The sequence below is a fragment of the Hypanus sabinus genome, chromosome 29 (assembly GCF_030144855.1).
Source record: "Hypanus sabinus isolate sHypSab1 chromosome 29, sHypSab1.hap1, whole genome shotgun sequence".
NCBI classification, from domain to species: Eukaryota; Metazoa; Chordata; class Chondrichthyes; order Myliobatiformes; family Dasyatidae; genus Hypanus; species Hypanus sabinus.
In genome coordinates, this window is record NC_082734.1 from 12,841,793 (window position 1) to 12,856,098 (window position 14,306).

A 14,306-nucleotide genomic window follows, 5' to 3' on the forward strand; every position below is an offset into this window, starting at 1 on the left:
CTGGGAAAGCAGGTAGGTTCTGATGGGCGAAAGGTTTGGCCCATGGAGATCTGAAGTCACTGGAATCCTAAATCCAAGAGTCTGATAGACCAAACCAGAGGAGTAACAGATGAAAGGGGCTTGGTGGCAGTGTGAAGGTGGACAATAGCATTTTGGATGAGTTTCTGAAGAAAAGTGTGATTTCAGCCAATCACATCTGAACAGATCAAGCCTTCACTAGGCACTGTACTGAAAAGACTGAAGGGTTGTCGAGAGATACACCACAGAAACAGGCCACTAAGTCCATTAAATCTTCACTGACTATCAGACTCATCCTATGAATAATCTGCTTTATTGTTCTCCAAGAATTTTCATCAATCTTCTCTCCAGATTCTACCATTCACCCACACACTAGGGGCAATTTTCAGTGGCCCACTAGCCTACTAACCGCACCAAACTTCAGGACGAGGTAGGAAACAGGAGTTCCCAGGGCAAATGCATGGCGATGGGGCAGCGGGTGCAAATCGCACCCAGACGGCGCCCGGGATCGGAATTGAACCAGGTTCTCTGAAGCTGTGAGTCAGAGGCTCTGCCAGCTGCAGTGTGCACCTCGGTCAGAGGTCGGAGGTGGAATGCCTAGACTGGGCAAAGGATGAAGACAGTGTGTGGGGAATGGAGAATTCGACAGGAAGCAAAGAGAAAGGTTTAATCAGAAGAGATACATCTACTCATCCATTACTACTAGAAATCCAGAGGAAATAGAACAGGGCGAACCGGTTTAGGTGCATGTTCTGAGATAAAGTGAGGAACTTTGGAACTTTGTTCTGCATACCATCCATACATAAGGCAGTTGAAGGGAAACAAAACCAGAATAGAGAAAATAATGTTACAGAGAAGGTGCAGAAGTAGATTGTGAGGTCAGGAGTCTATCTTATAGTATGAGAGGGCCGCCCAGAGGTCTGAAAACAGCGGGATAGAAGTTGTCCTTGAGCCTGCTGGGTCTGTGCTTTCAGGCTTTCGTATTCTCTTCCCAGTGGGAGGGGGAGAAGAAAGAATATCCAGGGTAGATGGCTGCTTTGCCAAGGCCGTGAGAAGGTGCAGGTTTCCGTGGTGCGCTGAGCTGGGCTTACAGCTCTCCGCGGTTTCTCCCGGCCGCGGGCAGAGCCGTTCCAAGTCACAAATAGGATGCTCTCTGTGGCGCATCAGTGAAAGCTGGGGAGGGTCAAAGGGGGCGTGTCTCATTTCTGTAGCCTCTTGGACAGAGGTGAATATGGGAGACGGACTGGGCTGGAGCGATGGACGTCAGCAGTGTGGGTGTAGAAATTGAGGTGCTTTCAAGCACTGGAGCTGGAGGACCCAAAATTCCCTAAAACCATAAGACATAGGAGCAGAATTAGGCTGTTCGGCCCGTCGAGTCTGCTCTGCCCTTCCTTCCTGACTAACATCATTCTTCTCAGCCCCATTCCCCTGCCTTCTCCTTATAACCTTTGACCCCCTCACTAATCAAGATCCTATCAATCTCTGCTTTAAACATACCCAATGACTTGGCCACCACAGCCGTCTGTGGCAATGATTTCCACAGATTCACAACCCTCTGGTGAGAGAAGTTCCTCCTCATCTCTGTTTTAAAGGGACATCCTTGTATTCTGAGGTATACCCTTTGGTCCTAGACTCCCCCACTCTCTCCACATGCACCCTGTCTGTGCCTGTTAATAAGACTGATTAACCAGACTGCTGTTTGGACCGTTTTTATATAGTGTACAATCAGACCATCAAATAAGCGCCAGTTTCCCCAATGGAAAGGAGAGGCATGGCCTGCCACTCACCGTGCTGTACAGGGTGCTGTTGGTGTGCGAGCACAGATAGCGGGCACTCTTCCTCCCTTTAATCACGATCCCGGTGCTGGTGAACTGAATGTCCATCAGAGCTGCAAGGAACGGGGAGCGTTAGTAACGTTCTCGGTCACGCGGACTTCAAACGGAGCTGCAGAGCAGGGGTCGGCCATCTGGCCCGTCGAGCCTACTCCACCAATCGATAAGATCATGGCTGATCTGGCCATGGGCTCATCTCCACCTACCTGCCTGTTCCCCATAATTCCCCTACTAGGCAAAAATCTATCCAACCTTGCCTTAAATATATTTACTGAGGAAGCCTCCACTGCTTCATTGGGCAAAGAATTCCACAGATTCACCACCCTCTGGGAAAAGGTTCCTCCTCATCTTCATCTTAAATCTACTCCCCCAAATCTTGAGGCTTTGTCCCTTAGTTCTAGTAACTATGATGTCTATAGTAATCGTCACAGTGAGGGGCAAAGAGCTGGGGGGAAGTTGCTTCTGTGTCCCTCATGCAATGTTGGTGTGTGGCCTAGTGGGCAAGGCATCAGACTAGTAACCTGAAGGTCACTGGTTCGAGCCTCAGCTGAGGCAGCGTGTTTGTGTCCTTGAGCAAGGCACTTAACACATTGCTCTGCGATGACACCGGTGCCAAGCTGCTTGGGTCCTAGTGCCCTTCCCTTGGACAACATCGGTGGCGTGGAGAGGGGAAGGCCTGCAGCTTGGGCAACTGCCAGTCTCCCATACAACCCTGGAAACTCCAGGCGCAGATCCATGGTCTCTCGAGACCAACGGATGCCACCACCACCAGTCTTCCAGCCAAAGTACTGAGATGAGTCAGTACCACGAGGGGACCTCAGTGGAAATTTCCCAACGCGGTATCGGCGGCTCATAAATCTATTGTTGTGGACACAGCTCAGTGCATCAGGGAAACCAGCCTCCCCTCTAGGGACCTTCTCGCTGCCTCAGTAAAGCAGCCCGTTCACTCTGGATGTTCCCGTTTCTCCCCTCTTCCATCAGGCAGAAGATAAGAAAGCCTGAAAGCACGTACCACCAGGGTCAAGGACAGCTGTCATCAGACTCTCGTATGAATAGAAAGACACTTGATCTCACAGTCTATCTTGTTACGATCTTGTACTTTCTCTGTAGCTGTTACACTGTATCTCGGTACACATGACAATAATAAACCAATGCCAATAATTAGTTAGAGTTTAAACAAGTTCTGTGTTTTGGTAGATTTATTTAATGTTTCTTTCTATCAAAGAGAAATGAAAAGATGCAATGTTTCCAACCCAATCCTAATGTCGCACAGTAAGAGGGACTTCCCACAGCTTCAGGCTGTCCCAGAGTGCCAATGTATTCAGCCCAAATCATCTACCTGAGCCAGTCCTGTTTCCCCACAATTGGCCCATATCCCACCATACATTCCTTATCCACAAACCTGTCCATGTGTCTTTTAAAGGTTGCAGTCCTATCTACTTCTACCACTTTCATTCAACCACCTTCAGTGTGCCAAACTTTCCCTAAGGTCTCCTTTTGCCTTTCACATCAAATTTATACCCTTTAATTTCAGATTCCCCTATCCTGGGAAACAGACTGAGCACCTATACCTCCCATGCTGGTTTATACCTCTGCAAAGTACCTTCAGCCTCCTTCATTCCGGGGAGTGGGTCCCAGCTTCTCAGCTTCTCCTTGTAGCTCAGGTGTTTCCGTCTGAATTTATTTACACCCTTTTCAGTTGAACAACATCCTTCTACGGGGGCACAATTGAGAGCATTCCGACTGGCTGCATCACTGCCTGGTATGGGAACTGTACTTCCCTCAATCGCAGGGCTCTGCAGAGAGTGGTGCGGACAGCCCAGCGCAACGGTAGATGTGACCTTCCCACTATTCAGGACATTTACCAAGACAGGTGTGTCAAAAGGGCCCGAAGGTTCATTGGGGACCTGAGTCACCCCAACCACAAACTGTTCCAACTGCTACCATCTGGGAAACGGTACCGCAGCATAAAAACCAGGACCAACAGGCTCCAGGACAGCTTTTTCCACCAGGCCATCAGACTGATTAATTCATGCTGACACTACTGTATTTCTCTGTTATGTTGACTATCCTTTTGTGTATACTATTTATTACAAATTGTACATTCAGACGGAGATGTTAACGTAAAAACTTTTACTACTCATATATATGAAGGATGTAGGTAATAAATTTAATTAATTCATTCATTCATTTCACAAGCAAGGCGACCAGATTAACTGACCAACCAACATGCCTTTGGGGGCAGAATGGTAGCCTTCCAGTTACCATAATGCTATTACAGTGCCAACTCTAAGACTAGGGTTCAAATCCCGCCACTGTCCGTAAAGGGTTTGTACATTCTCCCCATGACCACTCCAGATGCCCCATTTCCCTCCGGCGTTCCAAAATGTACGGGTTCGTGATCTGCGGGCATGCTATTTTGGCACCAGAAGCCTGGTGATGCTCGCGAACTGCCCGCAGCACATTCCAGAAGCAAAAGACACATCTCATATCAATGTACGTGCGACACATAAAGCCAGTCTCTCTCTTTGGGATGTGGGACGAAAGCCCCAGGCAGCCGAGGAGGTCAGGGCTGAACCGGGCTGGTTGGAACCGCGGGTTGTGATACAACCGACAGGCCGCCTATTGAAAGCTTGCTCACTATCAGTTGCGTCATCAGACCCTAGAGTGAACCTCCCAGATGCACCCAGCGCAGCACCTCACTGACTGAACCTTCACACGCCAAGCAACTTGTCAGGGTTGCAGCTGGGTGACGAGAGGGCACACAGGAGTGAGATATGCCAGCGAGTGGAGTGGTGTCACAGCAACAACCTGGCACTCAACGTCAGTAAGACGAAAGAGCTGATTGTGGACTTCAGGAAGGGTAAGACGAAGGAACACACACCAATCCTCACAGAGAGATGAGATGTGGAGAGAGTGAGCAGCTTCAAGTTCCTGGGTGTCAAGATCTCTGAGGATCTAACCTGGTCCCAACATACTGATGCAGTTGTAAAGAAGGCAAGACAGTGGCTGTACGTCATTAGGAGTTTGAAGAGATTTGGTTTGTCAACAGATACACTGAAAAACTTCTATAGATGTCCCATGGAGAGCATTCTGACAGGCTGCATCACTGTCTGGTATGGAGGGGCTACTGCACAGGACTGAAAGAAGCTGCCGAGGGTTGTAAATCTAGTCAGCTCCTTCTTGGGTACCAGCCTACAAAGTACCCAGGATATCTTCAAGGAGCGGTGTCTCAGAAAGGCAGTGTCCATTATTAAGGACCTCTGGCACCCAGGACATGCCCTTTTCTCACTGTTACCATCAGGTAGGAGGTACAGAAGCCTGAAGGCACACATTCCTAAATGGACATTGAACCCTTGGACCCTACCTCACTTTTTTTAATATACAGTTTTTCTGTCTTTTGCACAATTTTTATTTATTCATTATTTGTTATTTATTTATTTATTTATTTATTTGTTATCTATCTATCTATCTATCTATCTATCTATCTATCTATCTATTTATTTATTTATTTATTATTATTTATTTATTTGTTATTTATTTATTTTTTCTTCTAGATTATGTATTACAAGAAATTAGGAGTCGGATGTTTGACACATCTTTTAAATTTGAGCAAACTTAGTGACCTTTTAGTCAATATTTTCATATGATCTAATTCTTTTTACTTTTTCAGTTAATTTTTTTTCTTCTCTGCAAAGTTTTAGATTTGACAGAAGGATTTTTTCCTTTTTTTTAATTGTATCCTCAAAACAGATTCCCCAGTCACCTTTTTTTTTCATTTTAGGTTAGTTTAGTGTTTTTTTTTTCTCTAATAACAGAAATGTTTGGGTCTTTTTTTCTATGAATTGTGAAGAGGAGATGTGGTTCTCTTTTTCTTTATATTAGCTTAATACTATGTATGATTTTGACAGTGTAGATCCTTTCTTTGTACTATTATTGAAATAAGTATTTGAGAAAACTTCTCCTCTGACTTGTATTTATCCTTATTCTTTTAAATAAATAAAACATTTTGAAATGATAATAAAATTTACTTTGGACTTTGGAATGGGTTGTGAAGTTGGTACGCAGACAATCTCTCGACAGCAAAAAACTGTAGTGTGGTGGAAAAGTTGAAAGGATCGTTCCCTTACTGTACTCATTCTGATGCTCCGACTTGCTGACTTGCCCGTCGTCGTTGATCTGTATGTACGGGATGGCGTGCCAGCGGGGGCGTTGGTGCCCCTGCCCCAGTCTGGGGTTCGGGACGAGTCCTTGCATGTGATCATCCTGGTGGGACTGCTTGTCTGGTCTTGCCTCCAGCGGACTCGTCGTGGACAACGCCAGAATCAGCAGAAGGCCCAGAGGAGATGCGAAATGGGACATGGTAGGTGGTCGCACTTTCACCTGTAAGAACAAATAGATTATTAACGCTGGGATTTTAATAGTCTCTGAACACAGGGTCAGTAGAGCATTGTGTGAGGAAGGCGGCCAGTTGGTTGAAGTCCAAACCAGCCACCTGTTGAGATCTTTACCATGCTTCAACTCCAAGCTTGTTGGCCCTCATGTAACAGCACCTCCTGGTCATCCTGGTGAAGGGTCTCGGTCCAAAACATTAACTGTTTATTCCCCTCCATAGATGATGCCTGACCAGCTGAGTTCCTCCAGCATTTTGTGTGTGTTGCTCAAGATTCGCAGCATATGCAGAAGCTATTGTATCTATTGTATCTTTGTGTTCATCCCTGTAATTTGTAAATGAACCGAGAGTTCCTGCTCCACCACTGAACATGTTCTTGGTGGGCAATAGATACATTGTGGGCCGAAGAGCCTGCTTCTGTACTGAAGACTCTATGACACCTGTTCCTGCACTCAGCACCCTTGGGTGAAAAATCTTTCCTCAGTTGCCCTCTAATCCTTTACAAGTGACTAGTATCCAATGCCTGGTTACTGATCTGCTAAGTGAGATTGTTTCTCCTTATTCACCCTTTCTGCCTGATTTTCTATTAATTTAATTCTACCTCCCCCCCCAGTCTCTTTGTCAGAACTCCGAGGAGGGGTCTCGAATCTGAAACATTGACCCTGTTTCTCTTCTGACAGATGAGACCTGACCTGACCTGACCTGACCTGCCTCCTCTGATCCATAGCTCTACTAATGCTTCCCCCCGAACAAAATTCTCTCTGGACAAAATTTCTGCCCTCTCCTGAAGTCATCACATACATCTTGCAAAGTACAAGGCCCCGTCCGGTGCGCCTACTGTGGTGTGTGGTAAGAAGCCAAGCGCGAGCATCTGCTTTGATAGGTATTTGAGATTTGGTACGTCACCAAAGATTCTTGCAAATTTCTACAGATGTACGAGGGGTGATTGATAAGTTTGTGGCCTAAGATAGAAGGAGTCAATTTTAGAAAACCTAGAACATTTATTTTTCAACATAGTCCCCTCCTACACTCAGTCCAGCGGTCGTGGAGCACACAGATCCCTTCTTTGTAGAAGTGGTCCGCAGCGGGGGTGATTGGTAAGGTCGCAGCCTAAGGTAGAAGGAGGTGAGTTATTAACTTCAAACTTTCTGCGTCATCACTCAAAGAGCTGAACTGCACGAACATGTAATGAGAGTGTCTTGGACCTCCAGGTGGTCCACAGCAGGGGTGATTGGTAAGTTTGTGGCCTAAGGTAGAAGGAGATTAGTTATACAGCTCTTGTTACACGCATATGCAGTTCAACTCTTTCAGTGAAAATGCAGAAAGTTTGAAGCTAATAACTCATCTCCTTCTACCTTAGGCCACAAACTTATCAATCACCCCTTCTGTGGACCACTTCTGGAGGCCCAAGACGCCGACTTCTACAAAGAAGGGATCCGTGTGCTCCACGACCGCAAACGTGGGAGAAATAATTCTGCTAGGTTCTCTAAAATTGACTCCTACCTTAGGCCATGAACTTACCCCTCACCCCTCGTATCTTAGAGAGCATTCTGGCTGCTTTCATCAATGCCTGCTATCGAGGAGCCCCCACACAGGATCCAAGGAAACTGGAAAGGGTTGCTGAGTCAGCAGGCTCCACAACATCGAGGACATCGTCCAAAGGCGGTGCCCTTCATTGAGGACTCTCACCATCCAGTACCACCATCAGCAAGGAGGTGAAGACCTCGCTCAGCATTTTAGGAACAGCTTCTTCCTCTCTGCCATTAGATTTCTGTATAGTACGTAAATTCAGAAGAACGGGGGGGGGGGGCTCTCATTGAAGGTTGAAAGGCCGAGATAGAATGGATGTGAAGAGGACGTTTCTTTTGGTAGGTGTGTCTAGGACCAGACGGACAGGCTCAAAGTAGAGGGATGTCCATTTGGAATGGAAATGAGGAGGAATTTCTTCAGGCAGAGGGTGGTGAATTGGTGGAATCTGGTGGAATCTGACGGCTGTGGAGGCTGGGTCACTGGGTGCCTTTAAGGTGGAGGTTGATAAGTTCTTGATTAATCAGGGTGTGAAAGGTTACATTACATAAAATTCTAAAGGGATTGGACAGGCTAGATGCAGGAAGATTGTTTCCGATGTTGGGGAAGTCCAGGACGAGGGGTCACAGTTTAAGGATAAAGGGGAAGCCTTTTAGGACCGAGATGAGGAAAAGCTTCTTCACACAGGGAGTGGTGAATCTATGGAATTCTCTGCCACAGGAAACAGTTGAGGCGGGTTCATTGGCTATATTTAAGAGGAAGTTAGATATGGCCCTTGTGGCTAAAGGGATCAGGGGGTATGGAGAGAAAGCAGGTACAGGGTTCTGAGTTGGATGATCAGCCAATGGCCTACTCCTGCACCTATTTTCTATGTTTCTATGTTACGGGGAGAAAGCAGGAGAATGGCGTTAAGAGGGAAATGGATCAGCCATGATGAAATGGTGAAGCAGACTTGATGGGCTGAATGGCCTAATTTTCTCAATTATCTTATGAACCTGTGAATGCGCCCTCACTAATCCTTCTTCGCACTATTTATTTTCTTAGAGTAACTTCTCATGCCTTGGCTGTACTGCTGCCACAAAACCAGCACACTTCACGAGCTAGGGCAGTGGTAATAAGCCTGATTCTGTTTCTGGGTTTACCCCATTGTGTTACTTGTGCTGAAATCCGATGCCCTATCAGACACAATTTGTGAGGCTGTGCTCTCGAAAGTAACCTGACTGGCTGCACGAGAGCAGAAAAAGATGAACTCAGCCCAATACATCACAGGTACATTCTTCTCCACTTAAGGAAACATCCATCATCAAAGATCATTACAGATCTTCACCATCTTCTCTCAAGCGCCATTGGACGGGAGGTATAGAAGCCTGAAGCTAAGCATCACCAGGTTCAAGAGCGTCTGATTCCCTTCAACCATTCAGTTCTTGGACCAACCTGCACCACCCTCATCTCTACCTCAGTACGGCAATGTTATGACCACCTCGATCACTTCGCACCGAAATGGTAGTTGTTGCTGATCCTTGCGGCGCATCGGGGGGGGGGGGGGTGGGGGGGGCAACCGTGTCACTTCTTCAACTTCTTCACCATTTCCGTCTGTCCTTTTACGAGGCCAAGTTGCTAGCTCGACACTCAACCTCCCCAGCACAGGTGGAAAGCGCCAGACTCGAACCTGGGACCACTCACCTTGAAGCGTGGTGCAGATGGCACCACACTACCAGCCGGTGCACTCTAATTGTGTAAAAATTGTCTAAAATTTATAATCAGTTTATGTTTCTGTTGTGAATGCCGTTGATATGATGTGATGTGAAGCTGCTGCGAGTAACAGTTCTTAATTGCCCCTGTGCATACTTGTGCACATGACAATAAATTCAACTTTAACTTTGTTTCTTTCAACTCCATAAACTGCGGCATTCAGGGCTTTGGGCACTTCAAGGTCATTCTTTCTTCTAGCCTTCTCAGTATTCTGCCTCATCCCTGAATGGAAAATGAGCTTGAGGAACAGTGCCTCATCTTCTGTCTCCGTCCCAGCCCTTAGAACTCAATATTTAAATCCGTCAGTTTCAAATAACCAGCCTTTCCTGTTTGTGCCAAAGCAAGACATTACTGGTTTCGCGTCAACTCTCTGTGGCAGTTACTCAGTAACATTTGTTTTCTCTTTTTGCAATATTAAGTTAATTTAACTTTATATATATATATACTGTAATTTACTGTTTTTTATTATCATGTATTGCAAGATACTTCTGCCACAAACAACAAATTACAGGACAATGCCAATAATATTAAACCTGATTCTGATCTGACATTCTCCTTCCACGGGCTCTGACTGACCTGCTGGGTATTTCCAGCACCCTGTTACGTTTCAACTTCCAGCAACTGCTCTTTTGCCTCACACAGTTACACAAGGCTGTTGTGAAGCCATTTCTCTCGAGCTCCCCTCTAATGCCACAGAGGGCAGGTTAACTGGATACTACTAAGAACATTGTGCCACCTAGCCAGCCTTCACCTGCACCCTAACACAGGTTCCCCCTCAGTCCCCTCAACCTCTGCAACTTAAAACACTTTCCCAGATCTGATAAATAGACCTGAAGCATTAACCCTGTTACTTTCTCCACAGATGCTACCTGACCTGCTGAGTACTTTTAAAGCTTTTTAAAAAAAAATAATCCATCATCTGTTCTTGGCGGTGTGGGAGCTGTTACAGCTTAAAGCACATCATTAAGTCACTTGCTCCCTCTTACCACTGGTCAGTGGTTCCATGGTTCCAATTAATATCAGAGAATATACAGTATACAACCTGAAATTCTTACTCTTCACAGACAGAAGAAAAAAATATATATTTCTAGTAAAGCAGTAATCATATATTGCCAAAGTATATATAAATACAGCGAGACTGCAAAAACCTTAGATGGTACATTTAAAATAGACGTACAACGTAAACGATAGACTGACCAGAACTGTTACACAGGGCGTTCTGTCTGTCGAAGCCGTCAATCTCGTCTGTCAAGGATCTGAAGCTAGTTGGGTAGTGGTGTGCTTTATATTCCATCCAGCCTGCAACACTCCCCATCAATAAAACATTATCTTATCTCCATCTTCCCACGCCACAATCTAAATTGATCTTGTAAGTGTGAATGGAACATGCACAATAAAGATAAACTAATAAATTCTTACAAATAAATTGATGAAATGAATGGGATTATTATATAAGTCCGGAGAAATATCCTAAAACTTAAACATGCTAGAATGTGAATTAGGTAGCGTCATGCAGATGATACAATACTATAAAGATATTGAATCAATGCAGTGCAATTACAGCTGATAAATTTGAGTTATCACAAAAACCACAAGGTTTTTGTTCTTGATTGAGATGTGACATTTTTCTGTGATATCTTCATATCCTCTTTTCAAAATCAGGTTTAATATCACCGGCATTATGTTTTAAAATTCACCAGCAGTACAATGAAATACATGATAAACAAATGACAAGGAAACAAACTGAGTTACTTTAAGTGTATATATACATATGTTTATTAAACAGTTAAGTTAAAATAAGCAGAGCAAAAAAAACCCCCAGAAATTTTAAAAAGTAGTGAGGTAGTGTTCACGGGTTTAATATTCATTTTGAAATCGGATGGCAGGGAGGAAGAAGCTGTCCCTGAATTGTTGAGCATGTGTGCCTGTAGGTGTCTGTACCTCCTTCCTGACGGTAACAGTGAGAAGGAGACATGTCCTCGGTGGTGGGGGACCTTAGTGATGGACGCTGCCTTCCTAAGGCACCGCTCCTTGAAGATGCTTTGGATAATAAGGAGGCTGGTGCCCATGGTGGAGCTGACTCATTTTACAAGTTTCTGCAGCTTAATTCGATCTTGTTCAGTAGACCCCCTCTCCCCCCCCCCCATTCCAGACACAGATGCAGCCAATCAGAATGCTCTCCACAGCACATTTGTAGAAGCTCTCGAGGGCTGTAGTTGACACATCAAATCTCTTCAAAGTCCGAATGAAATATATCCACTGTCCTGCCTTCTTTATAGCTGCATCAATATGTTGCGCCCAGGTAAGATCCTCAGAGATCTTGACACCCAGGAACTTGAAGCTGCTCACTCTCTCCACTTCTGATCCCTCTGTGAGGATTGGTTCGAGTTCCCTCGTCTTACCCTTCCTGAAGTCCACAGTCAGCTCTTTGGTCTTACTGTTAATACCACCAATACTTTATTATTTCCTGTCAGTCACCTTATGTACAGCCTAGTGTCACTTTATGGACATATATGCTCTTTATACACTATGCATAGAAGCTATCTTATGTATTTTTATTCAGAGTGTGTTTTTATCAATGGTTCAATGGTTCAGTTTGATGTCAGTGAATGTATTGAGTATACAGCCTGAAATCCTTACTCTTCACAGACATCCACAAAACAGAGAGGAAAATAACTCAAAGAATGACAGAAAAACATTGGAACCTCAAATGCCCCCTCCCCCTCCCACACACAAGCAACAGCCAAGCACCAACCCCCCCCCCCACTTGTTGATTATGATTATGATTATTATTATTGTTGTTGTTGTTGTGTTCTTTATCTTCTGGGTTTTTTTTGGATTGCATCAGATCCGGAGTAACAATTATTTTGTTCTCCTTATACTTGTGTACAGGAAATGACGTTAAACAACCTTGAATCGTGAATCTTTTAAATGCTGCTGTAAGCCACAATTTACAAATGGCACCCCGACTTCATGTCACTTTGAAATTCAAAGTAAATTTGTTATCAAAGTGTGCATGTGTCCCCACATACAACCCCGGAATTCATTTTCTTCCAGGCATTCACAGTAAATACAATGGAATCAATGAAAAGCTACATGTAAAGAGAGACTAACAACCAATGTGCAAAATACAATGAATTGTGCCAATACGAAAAGAAAAGACAGCATAATGAGAAGAAATAACAATTGAGAACATAAGCTTTAGGGGCCTTGAAAGTGAGTCCGTAGGTTGTGGAAACAGTTCAGTGTCGGGGTGAGCGCAGTTAACCCCTCTGGTACAAGAGCCTGATAGTTGAAGGGTAATGACTGCTCCTGAACCTGGTGGTGTGGGACCTGGAACTCCTCTACCTCCTTCCTGATGGCAGCAGCGAGAGAGAGCATGGCCTGGATGATGGAAGTCCTTGATGACGGATGCTGGTTTCCTGCGACAGTGCTCCTTGTGCTCATTGGTGGGGAGGGTTTTACCCATGATGACTGGGCTGTCTGCACTATTTTTTGTGCTGAGCTGGTGACCCTGGCCTCAATATCCCAACGTAGGCGCCCCAGACAGGGAGCTGACAAACCAACCTGCTGGAGGAACTCGTCAGCATGTGTGGAAGGACAGGAATTGTCAATGTTTCGGGTCAGGACTGGGGGTAGCTGTTGTGTGGCAACTATTGCTCTTAGCTGCAGGATGCTGGCAAGATTTACCATGAAAGGACATGATCCTACATTTTAGGAATATTCCCTTGGAGGTCTTTTTGCCAAAGTCCTTCCTAGCATTGAAGACAATCATCACTTCCAGCAGTGCTAAACCTCCACCGGGATGTACGTGCATAGTAGGGTCACAGACAGACCTTACAGCCCAGGGGCCACCCTAACCATCAAATACCCATTTATCTAATAACATAATCTTAAGCTGTATGGGTCCTAATGCCCTTCCCTTGGACAACATCGGTGGCGTGGAGAGGGGAGACTTGCAGCTTGGCAGCTGCCGGTCTTCCATTAAAACAAAACCCTGCCCTGCCCTGCCCTGCCCAGGAAACTTTCCAAGGTGCAAATCCATGGTCTATCGAGACTACTGGAGGCCTACAGGATATAATCTTGCTCCCACACCTCACCGGCAGCAGCCTTGCCGTTTCTTTAGTGTTTTCTTTTAAGGAGACCGGGTTGCCAGCTCGACGCTCAACCCAGCACGGATGGAAAGCGTGCAGGGAGCCGGCCGGATTCAAACCCACGACCACTCAGCTCAGAGTCCGGTGCGGATGCCACTGCACCACCGGCCAGCTAAACTCATTTATCTACTCCTACACTGAAATCGTGATTTTTAAAACTCTCCCGCATTTTTATCAGATTCTGCCATTTCTCACACACATTAGGAGCAATTTCACAGGGAACATTTAACCTACCCAACCACACGGGCACAGAACACAGCCCGTCACCCTCACCACCTCCCTCCCTGGCTCCTCATCATTCTTTCCAGCCTGAAATGTTGACCCTTTACTCTTTTCCATAGACACTGCCTGGCCTGCTGAGTGCTGGGGCTGGGGCTTGGACACAGGGTGCACCGTGCAAACTCCCCACAAACAGCAGCAGAGGCCAGGACTGAGCCAGGGTTCCTGCCACCAAGGCAGCAACACGACCAGCTGTGGCACCCCGACTGATCTTCTGCCCAAAGTGTACATTACTATGGCGACTAAGCCTGGCGAACCCTCCCAAGGGCTCTGAACGGGGGCAAGAACGTTGCCAGAGGGTGGGGAAAGGGGGTGGAGGGAGGGGGAGAGAGAGGGAATGGGAGAGTGTGT

The 14,306-nt window shown here is 45.8% G+C and overlaps 1 protein-coding gene across 7 annotated transcripts in view; it reads right to left on the reverse strand.

Annotated features, from left to right (window-relative positions):
• Window positions 1-14,306, reverse strand: part of LOC132383002 (uncharacterized) — a 93,667-nt gene that overhangs the window by 3,848 nt on the left and 75,513 nt on the right. For all 7 annotated transcript variants that reach the window (XM_059953673.1, XM_059953670.1, XM_059953667.1 and 4 more), the window contains 2 exons: window positions 5,981-6,233; window positions 1,806-1,906 (listed from right to left, as the gene is read on the reverse strand). In XM_059953673.1, coding sequence (XP_059809656.1) covers window positions 1,806-1,906; window positions 5,981-6,233 — 354 coding nt within the window. The remainder of the gene's footprint in view (window positions 1-1,805; window positions 1,907-5,980; window positions 6,234-14,306) is intronic.